The sequence below is a fragment of the Elephas maximus genome, chromosome 9 (genome assembly GCF_024166365.1).
Source record: "Elephas maximus indicus isolate mEleMax1 chromosome 9, mEleMax1 primary haplotype, whole genome shotgun sequence".
Lineage (NCBI taxonomy): Eukaryota > Metazoa > Chordata > Mammalia > Proboscidea > Elephantidae > Elephas > Elephas maximus.
Window position 1 is genome coordinate 111,433,752 of NC_064827.1, and position 24,388 is coordinate 111,458,139.

The 24,388-nt window shown below is 57.9% G+C and overlaps 2 protein-coding genes across 3 annotated transcripts; both read right to left on the reverse strand.

The window, feature by feature from the left end:
- Positions 1 to 1,414: 1,414 nt before the first annotated feature.
- On the reverse strand, positions 1,415 to 4,540 carry LOC126082996 (uncharacterized). 2 transcript variants are annotated; one of them, XR_007518693.1, is made up of 2 exons: positions 1,979 to 2,318; positions 1,415 to 1,639 (listed from the first exon to the last, which is right to left on the reverse strand). XR_007518693.1 is itself a non-coding variant. In XM_049896255.1 (2 exons), the coding sequence occupies exons 1-2, from the start codon at positions 3,994 to 3,996 to the stop codon at positions 1,447 to 1,449; spliced, it is 615 nt and encodes a 204-aa protein (XP_049752212.1). In that variant the 5' UTR covers positions 3,997 to 4,540; the 3' UTR covers positions 1,415 to 1,446. The 2 variants fall into 2 exon arrangements, 1 of the variants encoding a protein (XP_049752212.1); XM_049896255.1 differs by lacking the exon at positions 1,979 to 2,318 and adding an exon at positions 3,575 to 4,540.
- Positions 4,541 to 7,637: 3,097 nt separating this feature from the next.
- NINJ1 (ninjurin 1) lies at positions 7,638 to 24,113 on the reverse strand. The gene is made up of 4 exons (XM_049896260.1): positions 23,794 to 24,113; positions 13,489 to 13,717; positions 10,267 to 10,430; positions 7,638 to 8,306 (listed from the first exon to the last, which is right to left on the reverse strand). Exons 1-3 carry the CDS (start codon positions 23,866 to 23,868, stop codon positions 10,276 to 10,278), a joined length of 459 nt encoding a protein of 152 aa, XP_049752217.1. The 5' UTR covers positions 23,869 to 24,113; the 3' UTR covers positions 7,638 to 8,306; positions 10,267 to 10,275.
- Between the last annotated feature and the right edge of the window lie 275 nt (positions 24,114 to 24,388).

Here is a 24,388-nt window from a genome sequence, read left to right on the forward strand (position 1 = left end):
AGCCGATGCCCGGCTGTCCCCTGCCTGGGCCCTCATCCACCACCTCAGCCTGTCTGCTCCTGCCATCGCAGAGCCCCGTGCTGATACCCGCAGGCCAGACAGTGTTCCAGGCCTGGGCGCACCCTCCACCCTTTCCCTCCCACTGCATCTGTGAACCCAGAAGGACCTTGCCTGCCATGGGTGGGGTGGGGTGTGTGCTGTGAGCTCTGTCAGCGTCTAGGGGGCCCACGGCGAGGAAACTGAGAAGGAAGTCACTGCCTGAGGTCCCACAGCCAACAATGGGCACAGATGGGACTTCAGACCCATCTGAGCTCATGCCACGTCCGCCACTCTTCCCTTCTCCCCTGCCGTTGTCATTCCTGCCGCCCTCCACTTGGCGTGTCCCGAGGAGACCCGTACCTCTTCACCAGCTCCTCCCCTGAGTCCTTTCCCTGGTGACAGCTTCATTGTCATTGTCATCACCACAATGAGGCAGTTAGAGTCCTTGGCTCCTCTCTTCCTCTACCCCCTCCCCTGGAAAGGGGGCTGTGCCCCACCCTCGGACAATGGCAGACTTAATGGCCTGCTTCTTGGGGCTCTGATTTACATGATTCACAGGTTCCAGGACCTGAAAGTAAAGGCCTTGTGTGCTGCTCTGGAAGGCCCCCTCACTCCAGGTATCATGAGTTCCCACCATGCAGCCTCACCCAAAGGGGTCACAACTCAGAACCACACTCCTGAAGAGTGGCAGTGACCCCCGGCAGAGACTATAAAGTAAGGCAGTGTAACATGAGTTCAGCCTAAAGAGAGGATCTGAACTCTGAGGACAAGACAACCCAGAGGACCATCTAGAACTTTAGAGATGAAAAACGTAACTGTTGGTTTTGAGCTCGTGGCACAGGCTCCTCATGCCCTGCTTTGCAGCCTAGGGTTTAGCCACTTCCTCTTTTGTCCCTCTCAGCGCCTGGGGCCCCTCAGCCCTTCTTGGGGACACAGAGCCCCTCTCCCTTGAATTGGAATGGCTGTACTGGCTTGTGTCACCTGCCAGCCTCAGGCCTCAGGATCCTGTGGAAATGCCCCTGTGGTCACGAGAATGAACATACAAAGGCAAGAGTGGGTGGGTAGTTGCCTGTGGCTTCACCTCTGGGCCCCCCGCCATTCGGCCAGGCAGGGTGAGCTGTGGCAGTAGGCAGCTCCTCACCTAAGCCTCGCTCCAGGGTGATGACACCCACCAGCCTCTGCTGTCAGCTCCGTCTCTGTCGCCCAGTCTGTGTTACCTCACTTTACAGACGAGGAAGCTGTAGCTGGGAGCCGCAGACCACATGGCAGGCAGCGAGGAGCAGGGACTTCTGAGTGCCTCCCGCCACCCCCACACACTGGCACCCTGGCCTAGGCCTCCGATGTCTCCCACCCCCTGATGTCAGCTCCCCCGCCCCCAGCCTTTTCTAGGGCAAACACAAATACTTGTCACTCTGCAGCATCATCATGAGTCTGTATTTTCTGGGGCTGGGGTTTTCCGGAGGGACTGGCCCCTGCTTCAGAGGGTGCCAGCAGGCAGGCCATCGTCCTGGGAGTGACGACAGTGCTGCTGGTGCAGCCTTTATGGGGCTCCAGTGACCATCCCCCAGGGATGGCTCTCAGGCAGGAGCGACTGAGGTTCCTGTGAGAAAGTATGAAACGAGACTTGGGGGTGGGGAGGGCAGGAGCCCCAACCCCTATTCATTCACGACCGTCCACAGTAGTGCCTATGGAGAATTACGGGTGAGGAGGCCAAGGAGCCCCCACTCACACCGGCGTGGCCTGCGGTGTGGCACAGAGAGGCAGGCTTGGGGGCCATTTCACCCGCACTTCCAAGCTGCGGGGCCTTCCTCAAGCACAGCCTGTATAGTACTGCTCTGCCGAAGCGCTCCTCCGCCAGCAGTGTTCCCAGGGCTTCCCTGCATACGGCACTCAGCCCCCACCCTGCCCTGGTGGAATGAGCCCCCACATGGCTGCTTACCCCCCTGTGGCTCCGGAGCCTGGGGAAGAGAACACCTAGACTCTGCCCCCTCTGTTTCCAGGCGTCCTCCTGGGGCCTGTGGGAGGGGTGGCCCTCCTGGGGCCTGTAGGGGGGTGATCCTCTTGCAGCCTGTTGAGGGGCACAGTGTTCCTGCGGCCTGTGGGCGGGGGCTGGAACTCTGAGCACTACATCTCCCACGCTACCTGGCACCCAAGCCCTGGTGTCAAATGGGTGCCGCTAATCGCAGGCACTGGTGCTTCGCGGCCTGCCGGCGAGAGGGGCAGAAAGGGGCAAAGGGACCCTTCTCTGCAGCAGCCTCAGTCCCAGACTCCACTCTATGGCTTTCAGGAGGGGGAAGCAGAGAAGCTGCAGCCACTGCGGGGGATGTCCAGGCCATACCCCACCATAAAAAAAAAACAAAAACCGTACACACTCCTAATTCCAGGTTCATTCCTCCCTCCTGATCCCCTGGGTGGCTTCTGTTCCTGTCCTGCGCCCTGACTGAAATGCCTGGGGTGAAGGGCCGACGTAGGGGTGCCGGCAGGGGGGATCAGCCCTAGAGAATGAGGGAGGGGTTTTGGGGTGTTCAATGCTAGTTCCACATCAGCTGAAGGTCCCTGTTAGGAAGTGAACGAAGAAACTGGACAGAGACCAGCAGCTCAGGCATAGGAAGGCCCTTGAATCTGGCCGCCCTGAGGCTGCCTCCAGGTGAGAAGAAATGGCAGCAGAGGCTGGTGGGGTGTGGAGAGCGAGCCTTCCCGGGGCCAGTCCAAGATGGCCTGCAGGGCCAACCTGGGAGGGTGCCGTCTCTGCAGATGCCGCCCAAGGGGGATGGATGGTGACTGCACGGTGCCAGCCTGTAGGCTTTGTTCTGTGGGCTGTGGGGCTGGGGAACCCTGTCCTTGGGCTTGGGCAGGAAGGCTTTCTCTGCAATCCCCTCACCCCCTTTGGTCCCGACCCACTGAGGCCTTGCCCTGGAACCTCTAATCCCTGGACCTCAGGTTGCCACTAGACTCCTCCCAACCCCCAGTCACCTGTGACCTCATCCCAGACCGTGCCTGAGTTGAGGTCAGCCACATCCCCACTCACCAGCAAAGCCTCTGCTGGTCAGTCAGCCCGGCCTCTCTGATCTGCCCAACTCCCAGCTGGCTGATGCTCCCCTAAGGGCCTTCCCTCTGGGCTGAGAGCTGTGGGGTGGGGGCCATCTGTGTCTAGCCCTCAGCCCAATCCCCATCGGGCTCCTGCCTGCCAGACACCTGGCAGCCGGTGCCAGAGACCCGGACTGACTTAGATCCCTAAGTGTGTAAGAGTACCTTAGGCCACACCCTCCCCTGCCAGAGGCCTGCCGTGGCTCCCTAGTACCCTTGGGGTGACTCCCGAGGCTGGGTGGGGCTCAGGGCCCTCACTATCTGTCCCCCGTGTCCCCATCACCTGCTGCATGCCCCCACATCCTCAACATGCTGTTCCCTCTGCTTGGAATGCTCCTTACTAACCCACCCCACCTGCTTGTCCTTCAGGTCTTAGGGAAATGCCACCACCTCCAGGAAGCCTTCCCTGATATTCCAGCTAGGAGAGGTTGTTCTCTCCCCTCCCTACCTCTGGCTGTAGCAGGGGCTGGGCAGGGGCTGGAGGAGCTCCCAGTCACGGCAGAGGCATGCCACGGGCTGGCCCCCATGGCTTGGATGCCCAGGAGGAGGGGCCAGGGCACAGACAGAGAGGACAGGCTGTGCATGCCAGGCCTGGATAGGCAGCTGCATTTTGCACAAGCCAGGCTTCCCTCCTGGGACAGGAAACAGACATGTTGACTCTGCAGGGCTCAGGGTCCTGAGGTTGGGGGCTGGGGTGTAGGTGCTGACACTGCTGAAAACTGAGGTCACCTCTTCCAGTCCCTGCTGAGTCACAGCCTTTGCAGGCCAGTGCTGAAGCCCTTTACGGATGGGCTCAGGGGGCTTCCCAGGGTCCCCCAGCAACTCTGCAGCCACTGGGCACCCCTCCCCACCACGGGCTGGCCAGCACATGGGTTAGGTACCTGCTAGTCAGCCTGGGCACCCATCTTCACACCAGCAGGAGAAGTGTCTGCAAGGCCAGGCCTGGCTTGCTGCCACTGTTGCTAGCACCTCCTCACTGAATGGATGACTGATGGGGGCAGGTGGGTGCTGTTCTCTCACCAGGTGGGGACAGGGACCTGTGCAGGCTCTCCCTCAGCTGGGCCTGGCCCCGAGTCTTGTTAGCAGAGCTGGGCAGCAGACATGCACACAGAGGGTGGCAGCCAGGTCTTGCAGGGGAAACGGTGGTGACACAGGCCAATGCGCTCACAGGGCAGTGGTGGACCTGGTGGTCCAGCATGAGCTGCTGCTGGGGTAGCTCCTTCTGGCTGGGCTGCCGAGCTGGTAGCCTGGGTCCTCATAGCAGCCTGGCCTAGTGTTTCCCCAAAAATAAGTATTGAGAGAAAGAGAAGGAAAACGGGCACACATCCAGCTCCCTGACTTTTAGCAGTGATGCGATGAGGAAATAGGAACTACGTTTTAGTTACGCAGATGGGAGAAAGGCGTGAGGGAGGAGAGACAGGGAGATGGGGGCAGAAGAAGAAGGGGGAGGACAGTGGGTGGGAAAAGGTGGGGTGAGGGAGAGAAAGGGGGGAGAAAGGCTGCGAGAGGGACCTGGTCAGAGCTAGGACCAGGAGCGCTCATCTCTGCACTGGGATATCTGGGCGCCTCCAGCCTGCAGTACAGCTTGTTTGCACAGTCTCTAATGCTGGAGTGCATTTTCCTGGGGTGTGGGCTGGGGTATGAAGGAGGGAAGATGTCAGTTCAAGGCCCCACCCGGCTGAGCAGCAAACGCTGTCATATTACCTGCTAAATACTAGCCCCTGAGCGGACCCTTCTTCTCACCGGCCCAGCCCCCAGGCCAAGCCCCACACCTCCCACTGGCCTCCCTGCCTTTGCCCTCACCCCCACCATCCCCATGCAGCCCGAGGGGCCTGGGAACTCAATTTGGATTCTGTCCTCCTCTGTGTGGGTCAAATGAGCAGGATCTTCAATGGATAAATTGTACGAAAAGAGAGATGGAGTGGGATGTGTGCTGGAGATTAAATGAGACTTAGAAGACACATGAAATGTTTTACTGGGTAAGATGTCTAAGGATGCACACAAGGACACATCAACTATAAAGAAACAGGAGCAGGTAATTACTGTAAAAGTCAGGATGGCAGATACCTGAGGCAGGGGAAGCAGCTGTGACTGGGCAGGGCCTGTAGGGCGGCCAGCCAGCTCAGTGCTATCGTCTATCGTCCACATCATCTATCCATCATCTGTCTGTCATCTATCTCTCATCTATCTATCCATCCATCCATCACCTATCATCTATTTTTTTTACCATGAGGAGGTTAAGAAAATAGCCCTCTGTTATTGCTCCCATTTTACTTTGGCCAGCCTCCAAGCTCTACATGATTGCCCCCCATATACCCTCTGGCCCCCACTGCCGCTCTGCCCAGCCATGATGACCACCTCATTGATCTTCCAATGCCAGACCAGAGGGCTCGTGCATGGGCTGTTCCCCACCAGCCCTGGAGGCTCAGGGACCTCAGGACAACCAGTCCCAGCCATCTGGAGCTCACCCCCTCTAGCATCCCTTATGGGTGAACTTACTGTCCTAGCCAAAGGAGGAACTAAGCCATGTGTTGGCCAACACACTTGACCTGGTACTGCCTCACGAGACCAAGTACACTGCTGCCATTGCCTCACAATTGGCTGCCGGCCAGCTCGCTGCCAGTCCATTGGGCCACACTCTGTACCCGGGCAGTGTATACATGGACCGGGCCAGGGGCAGGCAGGCTGGGGACTGCCATGAGGCAGCCATCATCCCTGTTCTCAAAGGTGCACAAGTTCATATGGGAAAACGTGCCAGGGGAGCTTCCTGGAGGTGTTTGGAGAGGGCTTTTGGGGAGGGGACAAGTTGGAGTGTGATGGGCCAGGGAGCTGTTGTGCCTGGCTGTACCCGGGGTATGTAGGCATGCCCCTGGGGACCGTGTGAGGGTGGGTCACTGGACAGGGAGGGGCAGGCCACCGAGAGTGGGGTGCTGGGGAGAAGACCCTCCCATCACAGCACTGAGGCCCATCAGTCCCTCATGCTCCCAGCATAGCCCCTCCCACACCCTCCACAGCTACCCAAGTCCTCCCACCCCCACCTGCATTCTGGGGTACCCTTAGGGCGTCTGCACACACCTGCTCCCAGGTGCCCTCTCCTACTCACAAGCCCCAAGTTGCAGCACCCACCCACCGACCCCACATCTTCTGACCTCACGTGCAAACACACACCAGCGCAGCTCCACATCTTGGTTCTTCAACCAAGTGCTCTTTGGCAATCACTGTACATGGGGCTTAATGCCTGAACATGCTCCTGGGGAACAAACGAGCACCCACAGAGGCAGAAAGCATGAGCCCCACTCCACATACCAATCACGTCTCAACTCTGCTGCCTCTACTTCCCCTGCTTTTTCCTTCCTAGAGTATTTTATAGTAAACCCAGGATCCGATCATTTCAGCCATGAGTACTTCTGTTATTGATTACTCAATGGAGGCTTTTCTAAGCTAATCAACTAGGCCCACATGTAAGCCCGCAGGGGTATTGAGCCATTTAAGGCTCAAAGCTCTCAGAGACCCTCAGTCTCAGCAGGCTCCACCAGGTTGGGAAGGAATGAACAGTGACAGAGAAGGGAGGCTTTGGCAATTTGGCAGCCTGGGGCTCTAGAAAACTGTGTGGACGAGGGGGAAGGCAGAGGGCCAAGGAGGTTCCCACAAGCAGGACACTGTAGAGGAGCCCCCAAGGCAAGGACTGGAGGTGAGATGGGACAGGGTGTTGGCCTGAGGCCACTGGAGCATCTCCACTCCATTGCGGGATGGAAGAGGCTAGTGGAGGGACGGGGAGAGTTGGGGGCCCAGGGGAAGGGCAGTGAGGCCTGGGGCAGGGGTGAGGGAAGATGGAACACAAGATGGGGTGGGTGGGGTCTCCAGTGTGGGTGAGGTGAGGATACAGCGGGACCCCCAGCATGCGATAAGTCAGCTTTGGCCTCACAGGCACCAACCACAGTGGGTGGCGTGAGCTGATGATTCGAATGACTCCTGCGGCCTTGGGATGTCATCCTGCCACGCGTCCCCAACCCTCCTCCCACGCTGGCCCTTGGGACGTCACTACTGATGGATGAGGTAGTACTGGACATGACTGCAGGGCAGGGCACGGCCCCAGAGATGGCCACACAGCCCTCCCTGCAAGCACCGGGGCTCTTTCAGTTTATGAAATAGGGGAAAGGACGAATCACAAACCCTGACATCAGAGTAGGAGATGCTTGGCCCAGAAAGGTGACGTGCAGTTGAGCCCAGTATGGAAGTGGGAAAAGTGCTGGGACTTTTGTCCAGCAGGTCTAAGTGGGCTGGGAGCAAGGAAAAACTCATCAGTGCGGGGTTCCAGAAGCTGGATGGCTGAATCAGTATACATTCGGTCATCACCCGGGGCTTGGAGTTGCTTGTGACGCTGTGGGGTCGGAGCCCTGTGCACCACTAACCGTCACACAGCCCTGTGCTGAGGACACAGGTATATTCAGAGATCCGGAGGCTGCTCCTCCCCTAAAGTTCATGTACACTTGGTCCTGACCCAGCCAGTGGAGGATGCAGCACCTGGAGCCAGGAGGTTTATTGTTTCATGCTTAGAAAACAGACGGGCTTGGGGCTCTGCCCCATTGCTGCTGGTGGAAGGCAGTCGGGTCCAAGGGTGGGCGGGCACAGGGCCAGGTCCAGGCCCAGGCCCAGGCCATCCAGGCTCCCTTGGGGTGCCCGCCACAGCCAAGACACCAAGCCCAACCCCAGTGCCAAAAGGGGGTTTGGGCTGTCAGTGTCCCATGGCTAGGAAGCGGGCAGAAGGCACTGTGTTGCATGGGTGGCTCAGGTCCCCATGAGGCCTGGGAGGCTGGTGGCATCGGCAGAGGGAGAGGGGTGTCTCTCTGTCCCTCTGGAATGTCCTGAGACAGAGGGCTGAGAGCCAACAGCTGGCCTGTCCTGGACTGGCTCTGTGTCCTGGGGCGGGTCGTGGCCCCTCACTGGCCTGCTGTGAGATGGGGCACAGCTCTCAGAGGAGGGGTGAGGGGTCTTTAGTTCCAGCCTGTGGGCCTGCCACAGCTCAGCACACAGGTCTAGCCGATGGCGCTCAGGTGAAGCTCATCCTGGAGGAATTCCCAGCCGCGGGCAACGTGGGAGGTGCCACGGGAGTCAGACACCGTGGGACGAGTAGCTCTTGGTTTTGGGCACCAAGCTGTCGGCAGGAGTCACCGGGGACCCTGCAAAGAGGGGAAAGGAGAGGCATGGGTGCTAGCCCAGGCGTCAGAGCCCCTGGGGGCTCTGACACCAGGAACAGCGTCTGCTGGGCCCACTGACCAGGGCTGGTTAAACTCGGGATCAGAAGGGCCTGCCCGACCTGGGCATGTCATGATGGGTCACTGTCAGGGTGGCAGGCAGAGCTCCTGTGACTGTGCCACTCAGCACACTGTGATTCTGTATGTGAGGGGCCCGGCCAGGAGCCCCTCGGATGACCTCTGGTCACCTTTAAGAACCACTCTGTAGCCCTGGCAGAGTCCCCTTGGGAGGGCTAGGCCTGTGCTAACCTCCAGGCTGGGTGGCCATGGCAGGCCCAGTGTCCCCTCCTGGACATGGCAGATGGGACAGTGCTGCCTCAAGGACTATGTCTGGGGCACACAGTAGGCAATTAACAATGGCCTCATCATCATGACATGAGCAAGAGGGCAGCTTGGTGTCCAAGGTTCCACTGGGGGATGGGATGGACCTAGCAACAAACCAGGGCCAGCAGCTGACATCAAACTGGACGCCACATGGGGCCAACAGGTCCTAGGCCCCAGGGCAGCTCGGGATCCACATCGGGGGCACTGGGCACCAGGCGTCCCTGCCCTCCCCCTGCGTGAGGCCGTGTCCTCGGTGGGAGAGGGTTGTGGGCATGGACCTTGGAGGCAGTGAGGAGTGGGGTGGGCTGCGGGCTCGACCATGTCTATGAAGGCATACTCCCACTATCCGACCCCACTGGTCACTTTTGGATTCTCCTCTCATGAGCAGAGCTGAAGCTATATCTCGGGGTCTGGGGTGCCCTGCCTGCACACAGAAGCTCCTATTTGCTTCTGGGCTGTGGTGTCTGCTGTGCGGAGGGACCGTCACCTGTCAGCAGGGCCCTGCCAATGGCACTGGGGCCCCATTGTCCTGCACGACTCCCTTCTGTGTTCTGTATCACCTTGGGGCAGCCTGTGCACCTACCACAGGGCTGCCCACAGCCTCACTATATGCTGCCGCCAAGCCTTGGGCAGGCCACAGGAGATTCGGGGGCTCATTTCCTTCCTCCGTCAGAATCTGCCTGTGTTTACATATGTCCCTCTCTTGCCAGATGGGTGCTTCTTAGGGCACCTGTCTCCAAGCACCTCAGGACCCCAGCCCTGCACATGGCAGGGGCTTTGTGTGGAGTGCTAAATCTCTGGGAGCCGTGTGCTGTGTATCCTTGGGCATGACCCTTAGCCTTTCTGAGGGAGCACAGAACCTGGCTTCCCAGCTGCTTCCCCCTAGGCTGGATGGAGTAGGGGTCTCATCCTATGATTTGCCTGTGGCCTTACCACTCCCCTACATTCAAGGAGACAGCGCTTAGGTGACCTTCCACAGGCACTGGTGACTGAGCAAGGGGGCGCTCAGCCCTGGGCGGGGCCAACAGGTGGGGTGTCTTGAATTCCTCCCAGCCTGCTTTCCTTCCTATGCCCACAAGCCTCGAGCATCAGTGGCCCATTCACACAGCAGGTGGGCACACAGTCAGTGCCCAGCCTGGCGCCTGCCATGACTGGCAGAGGATGCAGTGAGCCAGGCTGGGCCCAGCTCCTGCTGCCTGCAACTGAGGAGGGTGCTGACCCAGTGGCAGAGCCCTGACTGCTCAAGGGAAGCCAGAAATATTGTTTTTGTATGAACTCTGCCGGTTGTTAACTGTAACTCCAAACCATTTCTGCTCAAATGCTGAGGGCTGGGGCCAGCAGCCAGCACAAGGACAGGTCAGCTTTGACAGCCCTGGACAGATGGGCGTGGCTGTGCACAAAAGGTCTCCATGGTCCCTGGCCAAGGAAGGCACCAGCACACAGGGGGCAGGGGCCTCGTCAGGCTGAGAGCCTCCTGTGGCCCCCTGGACTCCCACCCGTGGACGGCAGGTAGTGCCAAGGCTCCTGGGCTGGGTGGGTCTCACACCCCCTCCTTGCTCACCTGAGCTCCCTACTGCTGGGGCGCCACATCGATCAACGGCTTCTGGACACCAAAGGCCGTGATGAAGATGTTGACCACCACGATGATGAACACCAGGCCCGTGGCCAGGTTGTTGAGGAAGTCCAGCTTGGCATGCTTGGCTGGGTTGTTGAGGTCGTACTTGACTGTGGGGTGAGAGGGGACAGTGGGCAAGGCTGGCCTGCAGGTGTCTGCCCCACCCTGATCTGGACATGTGAGGCCAGGCCGTGCTTCACAGGGCCATAGGGCCCTCAGCCTTGTTTTCATGATAAGTTTTATCGCATAGAGAAAACACACAGTTTTATAAAATACTGACAATGATGGCCTCTGGGCCCCAGCTAGGCAGCCGCATTGTCCCTGACCCACAGAGTCACCCTGGGAGACAGGCATCTGTAGCCCCACTTTCTCCTCAGAAAACTGAAGCTGGGGGTGGTGTCAGCAGCTCAGGCCTCGAGTTGCAAGCGCTGCCTGCTCCAGGCTCTGCCTAGCTGCTGACTTTAAGGCAAAATGGATTGAGCACACGCCCACTGAGCCCATCTGTGAACAGGACGATGCAAAGGCAGCCCTGCTATGTGGTGGTGGAAACTGAGTGGCAGGGGAGTGTAATCCTGTCTTTGTGAAATGGGTACCCCAGGGGAGCAGCATCAGCCCAGGGTAAATCCTGCTGCCTGGTCACTGCTGGAACTCAGGTGACCTTCTCAAATCCCGGGGCCCCTACCACCATCTATGAACAGCAACCCCAGCAGGCCCCACAAGGGGGACCCTCTATGAGGATGGGTAGCTGGGGGGCCTCCTTTCCCTCTTCACTGTGAAGTCAGGGTGTGTTGCTTTGGGTGGTTCCTCTGGGTGTGGGGGTCACTGGGCAGCTGCCCAGCCCTGCCTTCCCATCCACACTGGTCCCTCTGTCTATCCACTGGAGGAAGTTGGCCTGAATTTGAGGTGATGGTATTTAGCTACTTAGTGTTGGGGAAGAGTGGCGTGTTGGTGGCTACAGCTTGCAATTTAGGTTTTCACTCAAAAATGGCCAGATGCCAGGGGCAGGTAGCCATGTTGGTGGCTATGGCGGCAGGCCAAGGATCCCTGCCTCAGCAAGCATACCTGTTGTGCAAATTCGATGCTCCGGCCATCCTTGACATGTGTGTACCAGGGACTGCCCTGAGCTGGTGCAGGAACACTGAGGTAAACAGAGCCCAGCCCCTGCCCTGGCTCTCGGGGACCTGCTCCCCTTACTCATTCATGCAGGGTGTGATGAGAGTCTACGGAGCAGGAAGCAGGAGGTCCAACACTGAAAGACCCAACCCTCTGGAAGACGAAAGCCCTCTAAGGGTCCTCATGGACCCTTCCTGCTGAGCAGTGGGCTTTTACACTGCCCCACTATGCTTCACAAAGGGTCCAAGTCTCTAATTTCAGATAGATGTGTGGAAGTGGAGTCTGTTTGAACTCCAATGTGATTCACAGAAAACCCACAATTGTTTGAAAGATTTGCTCTGACAGAAGCACCACCATCTCATACAGAACAAACTGAAGGAGGCCCTTGGTCCCTCAGCCTTCTACAGGCAGGAAGCAAGCTGAGAAAAGGACTCCTCATGGAAAAGGAAGGACGGCTCAGAGGGTGGGACCAAGAGCCATACTGAACAACTCTCAGAACAGAACAGGGCTGACCCCAGGAAGGACCCCAGCTCCGTGTGCCTCCAGCAGCTGCTCTGTGCAATGAGACCTCAGGCTGTGGCTGGCCCAAGTCCTGGCCTCACGCGGGGGTCTGGAGGTTGGCAGGAGAGGCAGATAACTTGTTCGTGCAGTTCATGTCTTCAGATCAAGAGAGGCTGCGTCTCAGGGCCTGACCTGGGCCTGACTTAGATGTTAAGACCCTGGACTTCAAGCTGATGGCATCATGGGCTGAGACCTAGTGGCCTTGGGGGAGTGTTACACATGTAGAGTGACTGAACTATTGTAGCAGGAGGGCAGACTGCCCGATTGTATTCTCCAGAAATGGCAGCACCAACATCTCCCATCACACGCTCTTCTCATAACATGACCTCAGCACACATAAGCGGAGTCACCGAGTTGTGGGGCCTGTGTCCCTTCACCTTGAATTTGAACGGGCTTGTGACAATTGCAGAAGTGATACTATGTGACATCTGAGGCCAAGTCATATAAGGTGATACAGCTTCTGCCAGTTCCCCTGAGGTGCTCACGAGGAAGTGAGCCATTATTACACATATTAAAAAAAAGCCCCGTTTTTATTACATATAATAATATAGGGTGTGTGCATACGCGTTATGTACACATATAGCACTGAGAGGTGGAGAAACTGAAAGTACAAAACTTTGGAAATCACCGTGAAAAAAGGAGTCAATTCTGCTCCAGGTCAGTGTAAAGAGATGGAAAGTAAAATTAAAGAGAGTAAGATTGGGATTAACAAAATATTGCTGACTCTCCAAGACAGAGTAGAAAGAAATAACTTCTGCCAGTAACAGGCCCACCACTCATCTGTCAGTAGAACAAACAAGTCTGTCTTGGAAGAAGCACTGCCAGAATGTTCCTTAGAAGAGAGGATGGCAAGACTTTGTCTCACATACTTTGGATGTGTTATCAGTAGGGACCACTCCCTGGAGAAGGACGTCATGCTTGGTAAAGCAGATAGTCAGCAAAGAAGAGGAAAACCCTCAATGAGATGGCTGACACAGGGTCTGTAACAACGGGCTTAAACATAGCTGCTGTTGTGAGGAAGGCGCAGGATGGGGCAGTGTTTTGTTCCGCTGTACACAGGGTCGCAATGAGTCAGACTGCCCCTCAACCTGGAGGAGCCTATAGGGCCCCAGCCCCATGTGCCCCAGCAGCACTGGTATCCTCCCTGTGTGCTCCGGCCTGCTCAAGTTTCTCTGTCCCAGGCAGTACTGCCACCCACCCATCCCCACGTCAGAGGGTGGCACTGGGTCAGGTCCAGCCTCTCTGCACCTCAGCTTCCTCCTCCAGGAATAGGGAGACAATACCAGCGCCTGCCTTGTGGAGCTCCTGTGAGGGTGCTTGTGAATGGTAACTCAGTGTGGCTATGGTATTTTCCTATGTGTCCTCAGCTCGGGTGGAAGGAAGGAGAGAGACATGGGAGGGTGGGGAGGCTGCACAGCTCTGGGCACAAGAGTGGGCAAGCAGACGTGGGCCGCCCCGACAGGTGGGCCTTCCAGGCGGGGGGCAAGCACTTACCGAGGAAGATGAGCAGCACGCCCACGCCAACCTGGAGAACAAGGGAGATGGAGATAAGGACTACAAGGGGCACAAAGAAGGTGAAGCTGGGGCCCTGCTCAATCACGGCCTTGAGCTGGGAGGCGTTGGCCATCAGCAGGGCGATGTCTAGCATGCTCTCAGCCGCACTCTTCTTGTTGGCGTAATGGTTCATGTTGATGGGCTGGCTTCTCCGGCCCCAGGGCAGCACCTGCAGAATGGGGCACGGTCAGCCATGGCCAGTTGGGTGTGGGGTGGGGGGTGCCTTCTGCCCCACTCCCAGAACCTCCCCCACCACAGGCTGCACAGGCCTGTGCAGTCCCCTCCTGACTCCTAGCCCAGTGTCCTCCCTGTGAAATGGGCCCGTGACTGCGACAGGGCTGCTTGGTGGGCCAAAAGAGGCCCTGCAGATAAGGCCTTTCATGTCCCTGGCACAGGGCAGGAAGTGGTTATTACTTCACGAAGAAACCATGGGATGCTGGCTGTTTGACCTGGGCAGAACTTTCCCCAGGGATGATGTCATGAAAGCACCAGTCAGCACACACATGCTGGCCTTGGAAATGTGTCCCGCCCTTGCCCTCCGCACGGGTGGAGCCATCTGGGCAGTAGCCCTAGAGCCTGAGGTCCCTCTCCAGGCCTGTCCATTCTGTGCTCCCACAGGGAGGAAGTATGTGGGCAGAGGAGCTGGATTCCTGATCCTCACACACTTGCCCAGACATGACACAGAGCCTTTCCTGGTGGAGGCCCTGTATCTCCTAGCTGTGTGGCCCTGGACAAGCTGCTGGCCTCTCTGTGCCACAGCATCACTCTCTGTAAATGGCCCACTCACCTCACTGTGTGGCCCTGAGGAGATACCAAGAGCCTACCTGGCACACAAAAGGTGCTCAATTAATGCCTTGGCATAAGACAATGCAGCTGAGCTTAGCTTCTCTTAATTTTTAGGTGAATAAAGAAATACAAGTGCTGACATCTCCTTGGCCCCCACCGTCACAGGTAGGTCCAAGCCTTGTGCCTAGCACCAGCCTGTCCCAATGCTGCCTGGGTCATCCCTACTCTCTAGGGTCCCCCATGACAGGTGCTTACCTCTTAAGCCCACTGGTTCACTGAGGGCAGCCCTCATCAGGAGGCACCTGGTCCGGTCCCTCCCAGCCAACCAGGACAAACCTGCCTGCCTCAGACCCTGCCCTAGCCCTCGGTCCAAAATGCTCCAGCCTAGGCCACAGCCTACTGGGCTGCTGAGACCCGGGTGCTGGTGGCCCGCCCTCCTGGGCTGCCCCATGAGATCTTGTTTCTAGACTCATAGAAGAGGCATGAGGTCTCTGAGAGGGAGGCCAGGGGGGTGCAGTGGCCTGGGCCCAGGAGGGCAAGTTAGGCTGAAACGACCACAGAGAATGGATGCTGGGCTCCACTTCGCTTGGCGGGCAAACACAGCATTCACTGACTGCATCCGTTTTGTTAGCTTGAAGCATCTCACAACTAAAAAAAAAAACCACATTCTGGGAAAACACAAGGCAGCGATACAGAACTAACAGAAGGGCTGGGGCTTTGCTTTTATGGTAAATATTTTTTTAATTTAAATTAAAGAGTCCAGGAAGAAGAGGAGGCTGGATCTTGGGGACACAGGCAGGCTCTGCCGCAGGTACCCGGTACCTGCGTGTTCCAAAAAAAGATTCTTAGCTTCGGGGCTTTGTATTTAGGTAGCAAATTCACTGGGTTCAAAATTCCAAAGCTACAGAGTACACTGGGTGTTGTGCATTGAATTGTGTCCCCCCAAAATGTGTATCAGCTTGGCTGGGCATGATTCCCCAGTGTTGTGTAGCTGTCCTCCATTTTGCAATCCGATGTAATCTTCCTACCTGTTGTGAATCCCACCTCTATGATGTTAATGCGGCAGGATTAGAGGCAGTTATGTTAATAAGGCAGGACTCAATCTACAGGATTAGGTTGTATCTTGAGTCAGTATCTTATGAGACATAAAAGAGAGAAGCTAGCAGACAGAGAAAAGGACCTCATATCACCAAGAAAGAAGTGCCAGGAGCGGAGTATGTCCTTTGCACCCGGAGTCCCTATGCTGAGAAGCTCCTATACCAGGGGATGATTGATGACAAAGACCCTTCTCCAGAGCTGACAGAGAGAGAAAGCCTTCCCCTGGAGCTGGTGCCCTGAATTCAGACTTCTAGCCTTCTAGGCTGTGAGAGAATAAATTTCCACTTGTTAAAGCCATCCACTGGTAGTATTCCTGTTACAGCAGCACTAGATGACTGAGACACGGGGAAAGCTACCTCCACCCCGGACCAGCCCCCCGTCCCTGGCCCCCATGTTCCTGAGCACACTCAGAAAACAGCATCGTGGATCCCTGTGCTGCCTCTTTTCCGGGCAGCCCCGTGGTATACTCCCCGCTGGGCTTCTGCTCCGGCCAGATCAGCACCTCCAGGAGCTGTTCCCCTCAAGGCTGTGAGGGCCTGGGTGCCCACAGGGGACAGGCCTCTGCCCTCCCAACAACACAGAGGTTGTCCCAGCTCTGCTCTTGCCAAGCCACCCCAGCCACGCAGTGCGTATGCTCCCAAATTCCATAAACCATGTCAAAGTGCCCCCTCAAGGGTGCCCCAGTCCTCATCATGTCCCTTCCCCAGGACATATCATTAAGTGGAAAAAGCAAGGTGCGAACCCTGTGAAGAGTTCCTCCCTTCAGGGGAATGCACAGGGGAACCATATACATACATGTGCATGCACATATATACGTGCACATAAGACACACACACGTACGTAAACATATGCGTAATACACATACACATATAATGCATACGTACACACGTGTGTCGGTGCTAGCTGTGGTAGCCCCTGAGGGGAAGGAAGAATAACTTTTTATTCTGAGCTCTCTGAGTGGTTTGAATATCTTGGACGATGTGGTCACACAAGTGAGGGGTGCACTGGGGTTTGAACGCTGGCCCTGGGGCACCACAGCCATGGGGGCTAACACGAGCAGCCTCCTCTGGCCCCCATAGATGTTAGCAAGGGGTTTGGGAGGCAGAGTTCTCGGTGGCTCCTTGACGAGCCCCAGCTTCCTGCTGTGTGACCTCAAACAGCCTGGCCCCCTCCAACCCTGGATGTTCTGGGGTGTCTGCAAACAGCCTCTGAGCCTTGGGTGGTGAGCAAAGGGCACCAAACCATGCTCCCATCCCCGTGGAAGCATCACCCAGCCATTTGCTTCCTGCCCAGACTGTACGATGACAAGGAGTACGGGCCAGAAGTGGTGGGCTCTGGGGAAAACCCATGGCCAGGGAGGTCTCTATTGTGAGTGCCAAGACTGCATACTGGGACACTCTGCCAGCCCACGAGTCCTCCTTCCACCAGCCAGTGAGGGGTGTGCTATTCTCCCCATCTTACAGACAAAGAAACTGAGGCTCAGAGGGGAAGGAGGTGGCCTGAAGCCCATCTATGAGGAAGGAGCAGATTTAGAATTGCATCTGGGCCCCAGCACAGCCTCAGCTTCCCCTGAGAAGGGGGAGCGAAAGTCTGCCATGGGGCTGTGGGAGGGTTCAGGGAGCCGCACAGGGAACCACACACCACGTCTGATGGACAGGGGCTCTGAGGGGCAGCAGGAGAGTACTGGGGTTAAGACGACTCACTGCACAGTGAGTCCCAGGGAGGGCAGGAGTCTGCCCGGACACTCTGCAGTGTTTTGGGAAGCCCGGGGCAAGAGCTCTGAGCAGCCCCCCGGGGTAGGAGGGGCTGAGGGACCAGTGCCCACCCCACAGGTCTGAGGGCCTCACAGGCCTGGGCTGCCCTGCCCTGCCTCTGCCCTGCCTCTGCTGACAGAAGCCACTTCCCCTGAGACCTCAGCTGTGACCTGGGCAGTACAGGGAACAAACACCTTGGTTAATGTGTCTGCGGCGCCAAAATGTCAACAGTGTCCTGGGAGCTGGGGTGAGGTACACCGAGGCAGTGGGGCTTTCCCCCTAACACTGGGAAGGAGCCTCGTGGGGAGGGAGTCCACTGCCCACGCTGGTCCCCCTCTGACCTTCCAGGGCACAGTGCTCCAGGCAGCCTTTGTGCTAGTGGCTCTGGGCACAGGTCTTGACCACACTCTGGCGTATGGCCTTGGCTCAGACAAGGAGGGGAGCTGGGCAGACACAGGATTTCATCTCTGTCTCCTGCACCCGAAGGCCAGGTTCTGGCTGCAGCGTAACAGGGGTGCCAGTTCCCCCAGGTTTGGATGGGCCCTTCCAATGCCGCCCAGCTGGGCCTGGGCCATTGAGCCTGGGAACTGGCCCCTCAGACCCCCTTCTCCTACACCCTAGCTTCTCCAGAGGCTCTCCCCAGCCCCCAAAGAGGATGGGCCAAGACGCTCTCTGCAGGCCCAGAAGTCATGGTTACTATTCCCCTCAGTCCTGCCTGCTGGCTCCACCACCACCCCGTCAATAAGTACTCAACAGAGTCCACACAGCAATCCTGGGCCCAGCTGTGCTAGCGGGGGCGGGGGGGGGGTCCTCAGGGCAGCACCCCACCCCCCGGAGACCTCACTTCCTCATCTGCAAAAGAGAAATCAAGGCCCCCATCACTGCCCCACCAAGGGCCTGCGCCTGTCAAGGCTGGACTGGAGCTTCCAAGCTACCCCTCTCTCATCCCCGGACTCTGGCTGTACCACCCCAGTCAGCTGGGGACTGTGCTATGCCTCGGTGTCCTCATCTGTGAAGGGGGCTGTGCCTTGGTGTCCTCATCTGTGAAGGGGTGAGTGCAGGGGGCTGTGCCTTGGTGTCCTCATCTGTGAAGCGGTGAGTGCAGGGGGCTGTGCCTCAGAGTCCATCTGTGAAGGGGTGAGTGCAGGGGGCTGTGCCTTGGTGTCCTCATCTGTGCAGGGGCCTGTGCCTTGGTGTCCACCTGTGAAGGGGTGAGTGCAGGAGGCTGTGCCTTGGTGTTCACCTGTGAAGGGGTGAGTGCAGGGGGCTGTGCCTTGGTGTCCTTCTGTAAAGGGGTGAGTGCAGGGGGCTGTGCCTTGGTGTCCATCTGTGAAGGGGTGAGTGCAGGGGGCTGTGCCTCGGTGTCCTTCTGTGAAGGGGTGAGTGCAGGGGACTGTGCCTTGATGTCCATCTGTGAAGGGGTGAGTGCAGGGGGCTGTGCCTTGGTGTCCTCATCTATGTAGGGGTGAGTGCAGGGGGCTGTGCCTTGGTGTCCTCATCTGTGCAGGGGCCTGTGCCTTGGTGTCCACCTGTGAAGGGGTGAGTGCAGGAGGCTGTGCCTTGGTGTTCACCTGTGAAGGGGTGAGTGCAGGGGGCTGTGCCTTGCTGTCCTCATCTGTGAAGGGGTGAGTGCAGGGGGCTGTGCCTTGGTGTCCTCATCTGTGAAGGGGTGAATACAGGGGTGCTGTGAGGATCAGTGCACCCCTGCAGGCGGGGTACAGCAGGTGGTCCTGGAGCACTCTAGGTGCTGGCGAGGCTGAGACCCCGGCCTGCCTGTCTGAGCTGCTCAGCTGGTGGTGGAGGGGCTGGGATGGTACTCCACCTTGCTGTCCAGCTCTCACCACTTTGAAAGACCCTGCTTTCCAAGCAAACCAAACTTATTCACACTTAACTCCATTAAAACAGTAAGGAGGGTGAAAAACGAGCTCAGGACACAGATCCCCGGGCTTGTCCTTGTCTGGGTGGCCACCACCCCAAGCACCCTAGGTCCTCACTCTCAGTCCTGGCCAACCACAGCCAGTGGAAGCCCCGCCGCCCCTTGGTGTGGGGGACTTCATCGTCCTTCCTCTTCCAGGTGCTTACTCTGTGCCAGGATCTGCCCTGAGCCTTGGGTGTTACCTCGTCTGCCCTACAGCCACCACCCACAGGCCATGCACTGCTGCTCTGCCTATCTCCCATCTCCCAAATTGAAGCCCAGCAGGCGAGGAGACCACCTCTCTAGGGCCACACAGAAAGTGGCCTGGGCACCCAGGGGGTTTGTGGCCAGGGCCAACGCACTCTCCTCACCAGGGCAGCTGGGCAGCAAACCCCAGGAGGTCAGACAGCAGCAAGGGGGGACTACCCAGGAGAAAACTCCCAGCAGGAAGCCCCCGGCAGGAAGCCCCGGGCAGGAAGCCCAGAGACAGCAAGAAGTCTTGCCTTGGCTGGGGTTCCCTCACAGCTGGCTGGCCCATGTCCTGCAGGCTCAGCACTGTCCAGGAGTGACCTCTTAGTGAGCTGTATCAGCCGTGTCACGGCTGCCTTTTAGAACTTGGCCAAGAAATGGCCAACGTCAGGACCTGCCAGAAAGCAGAAGTGAGGAGAAGAGCAAACTTCCTCCAGGCAGCTGGGATGATGCACGACCCAGCCAGGGGCTATGCAGGAGGGAGGACCACAGTGTCCCCAAGGAACAAACAGGCACCATTGGTCCAGTGTGACTGGACAGCCCCATCACCCTGCCAGGCCAGGCGCGGGGCAAAGAGGGGACCAGCCAGAGGGTACGTTCCAATCCTCTTGTTGGCCATCTCTTGTAAAGGGGGGTAGTGCTCCCTCCAAGGTGTACTGTCGGATTCAAGTGGCCATGACGCCTCCAGAGAGCACAGCACGCTCATTTCACCATTAATTTTTTTTTTAATTTTATTAACTTTTATTGAGCTTCAAGTGAATGTTTACAAATCAAGTCAGACTGTCACATATAAGTTTATATACACCTTACTCCATACTCCCACTTGCTCTCCCCCTAATGAGTCAGCCCTTCCAGTCTCTCCTTTCGTGACAATTTTGCCAGCTTCCAACTCTCTCTATCCTCCCATCCCCCCTCCAGACAGGAGATGCCAACACAGTCTCAAGTGTCCACCTGATATAATTAGCTCACTCTTCATCAGCATCTCTCTCCTACCTACTGTCCGGTCCCTTTCATGTCTGATGAGTTGTCTTTGGGAATGGTTCCTGTCCTGGGCCAACAGAAGGTTTGGGGACCATGACCGCTGGGATTCCTCTAGTCTCAGTCAGACCATTAAGTATGGTCTTTTTGTGAGAATTTGGGGTCTGCATCCCACTGATCTCCTGCTCCCTTAGAGGTAATTGTTATTTTTACTATTCCTTTTACCACCAGGTGAAAAGTGAGCTGGCTATAAGGAGACACCGAATGAATACTGCAGGCTCAAGGGCACACCCCACCCCTGGCGCCAGGGCGCATGGAGCCCTGGGCGCATGGGGGTGCAGATTTGCTGTGACCAGACCAAGCGCTGGGCTCCAGGTGAGGGGTTACATACAGCTGACTCTGTCTTCTTCAGAAGGTGAGTGATTGTGCTCTATTTTACATAAGAAACTGAGGCTCAGAGACGGTCTGTACTTGACTAAGGCCACACAGCAGGGGTGTCTCAAGACTAGGGGGCTCTTGGGCCTCCGAGTACCCCCACGAGCGCTCCCTGAGCACCTACCGCAGGTGGTGTGTGAGGGCTGGGGACACAGCAGCGCCTGCCCTCACACTCTCAGCGGTCCCAGTGTTTGCCCGCACAGAGCAGGCTGGACAGCTAGATGTGCCCCTGGGGACCAAGACCCCTTCCTGACACCTGCCTCTCCTCTCAGCAAACCCTTTCTTCCTTGCCCTCCGATGTTATAGCAGGCTGGTGTTCAGAGACAGGCAGTGGGGCACAGTGTCTGCCCGGTGGGGTTCACCCTGGGGAGTGCTTTCCTGTCCAAATCACTTAAAGTCCATGGGCCCTCATCACCCAGTAGAAAGTCTCCATGGGACCAGGCCACTGGCAACACACTCAACCCAAAGCTTCACAGGCTCGGGTTGAATCACGCTGCTTGGTTTTCCCTGTATTTTTGTAAAAAAAAAAAAAAAAGGTCTTCCATTTCTAACAAGGAGAGATTAAAAGTTTCCTTTTAAAAGATACTCAAGATAATCATGATCATTTTGTAATCATAATGACGACGAGGCTGTTCCAAGCATCTGAGTCCTCACAACAACCCTTTGAGGAAAGCACTGTAGTTAGCCCTGTTTTACAGATGAGAAACTGAGGGACAGAGAGAAGGAGTGATGTGCCCAAGAAAGTAAGGTGGCAGGGTCGTGAGGATGGGGTAGGGAAGACAGAGGCTGGGGAGCAGGGCCCTGGTGCATCTGGGCCCCAGGCTGTGTGAGCAGAGTGGCTTTTGAGGCTGGCCACCCCCTCCAGGAAGCCTCCATGTCTCTGATTGGGCTCTGGCTCATTTGGACCTGAGCACCCCAGTTTCATTTGCCAGAAGAAAGTTCTCCTCATTTCAGCCTCATCCCTCCCCTGCTGACAGCCCACAGAGGACCTGTGGTCCAGCCTCAAGGCCTCTCCTGTCCAGTCTTACCTCCCACGCCACCACACCCTACCCAGCCTTGCAGGTGCCTCAGTGTCTACCTCTAGGTCTTTGCTGTTTCCTCTGCCTGGGATGCCCTCCTGTACATCTCAGGAGGCCAGACTCCCTCCCTCCAGGGCCCAGCTCTGATGTCTACCATCTTGTGTAGGAAGCCTTCCCTGATTCCTGCAGGCCCTTCCACCAGAGCCCACCCCTGAGAACTGAACATTTCTTGCCTTAGATTCTCCCTTCTTTGTCTGGTTGGTCTCTCATCTCTCAGACTAAACTCAGCAGGATGGGATGCGTCTCACTCACCTCTGGTCCCCAGAGTACTCCTGAACAAAACCAACCCAACCTTTCAGCTGGGCCTGAGATGCAGCCAGTCCCCTAGCTGGACAGTCCCATTCTGCCCTGGCAGAGGTGAGGCCATCTCTAAGGCATTCCAGGTGCAAGGTACAGCAGCGCAAGGCCAGCTTCCAAACCACTGCCACCTGTTGTTGCCTAGTTTTCTTCCCCCACTTCCCTGGGAGGCAGACAGGACAGAGACACTTTGTTTCCCATTTTTAAGACCCAAGGTCACATAGCCAGGAGGTGCCCCCATGGTCCCTAAAGTGCTACACGCTGGGGTAGGCCAGTCCCAGAGGGTCACACACCCCTGGTTGAGTCCCAGCTGGGTCTCCCAGCCCCTGGCTGCCGCTCTTTGTCCTTGGTTTCCTCAGTGCTACTGTGGGGATGGATGGTCCCAAGTAAGCCAGGGCTGGCATGAGGGTTTAGTAAAAGAACGTACAAGACCCTGGCACAGTGGCTAGGGCCTCGGAAAGGCTCCATGAAAGATGGAGAGGATGGTGGCAGACGGCCAGGGCAGAGAGAGGCATCCGTACTTCCCCACATCTCCAGGTCCACCACAGCTCTTGCACCCTTCTCCCTGAAAATCACCTGCCACCCCTGTACTGGCCCAGGATTGTCCCCATCACATCTGCAGTCTCCAGGCTGCATTAGTCTCCACCCACAGTCCGGAAAAACCCACAGGCCACCACTTCCTCGCTGCCATTCCAAGGAATTGGAAAATGAAAGATTGTCCAAAGTCAACAAACAAGTTAGGGATTGCCTTTCTCAAGGCCCTGCATACAGGAGGTATAGAGAGTGTTGGCCGGAGAGGATGAAGCTCTAGGCAGGGTCCCCCCAACTTCAGGCATGTGGGGAGGGGGGCTCAGGGCACCTCCAGCCCTAATGGAGGGGCTACTGCCCTCCCAGGCCAGCAGAGAAGCCCTGGAACCCGGCACTCAGGGCCTGTGGATGGACACCCGCACGCCTGGGTGTGTGTGTGTGTCTGGGTGTGTGTGTGTGTGTGGATTCTCCCCAGCGAGGGGAGCCCTGGTGTCACCAAGGCAGCTGAGTGACGCAGGACACACAGCCTCATCCCCTAGCAGGACACACATCATAATCTGTGGTCATCCGGTGGTGACATAACTGTCTGCCCGATGCTGGCCGGCAGCCCAGGAGGCTGTGACTCCTCTGCCCACCGGGAGATGGCAAGGTTGGAAGTTAGAAGGGTAGTGAAAGAGAGGTGGGAAGGGCCAAGGGACTATAGGGCTGGAGGTAGGCGGGAGTAGGGGAAGAATATGGGTGCTCAGAGGAGGGGGCACCGTGCTGGCGGCGAGGGAGGGCCGGCGGGCGAAGCGAGGCGGGAGCACTACCCAGGGCGCTCTGGCGCGCACTCCCTCCCCAGCCCGCGGGTTGGCAGAATGCCAGCCTGCTCCGCACCCCTCACCTGATGACCCCATCACCAGCCCAGGGATGGTGGAGCCCTTGGAGCCACCCGCTCCCGCCTCCCACGGGGAAAGTGGGGTGCAGGGAGGCGACATTTGCCGGGTCAACAACACCGGGCGGCTGGGGGAAGCGACGCCCTTGCCACCCCGCAGTGCGGAGCGCCACAGGTGCCAGCGCGTAGGGCCCAGAGAGGGCGGCCTCTGCCAAGGTCACACAGCGAGACTGCGGCGGGGCTGGGGCTTACCGAGGTGTGCGGAGCTTCGGGGAATTCCGGGCGCAGGTCGCCGTTGAGCTCGTACTCCTCGGCGCCCGAGTCCATGGCGCGGCCGCCGGGCAGCCTCGTTCGCGGCCTAAGAGTGTGCCGGCACCGCCGCCGCCGCTGCCCGCCTCTGCCTGCCGCTGCCGCTGCCGCTGCCGCTGGGCCCCCGCAGCGCGCCCGCTTCCTCAGCTCTGGGCAGGCCAGGCGGGGCCCAGTGCGCCACCGCCCACAGACTCCGCCCCGCGGCCGGGGGCGGAACCCGGGCCTGCGAGGCCGGGCCTCCGCAGCTACCTGGAGGCCGGGTCCTAGGGGGACCCGGGCGCTCAACTTCTCCCAGAGACCCGACTTCCTCCTCGGCCGACGGGGCCTGGGACGCCTTCGCTGAGACCGGGAGGGGCCGCGCTGGACACCCCGCGGGTGCCCAACTGAGAGGGCGGACGGAGCCCCTCCTCTTGGCCCGCGAGTTCTAGGCCCCTCTCAGACACTCCATCATTCACATTTTTAATCTATAAAATCGGTCCACGAACCAGCCTTTCCTAAACCCTTTGCAAGCTGCGAGGCCCAATACTAATGCAAGCCA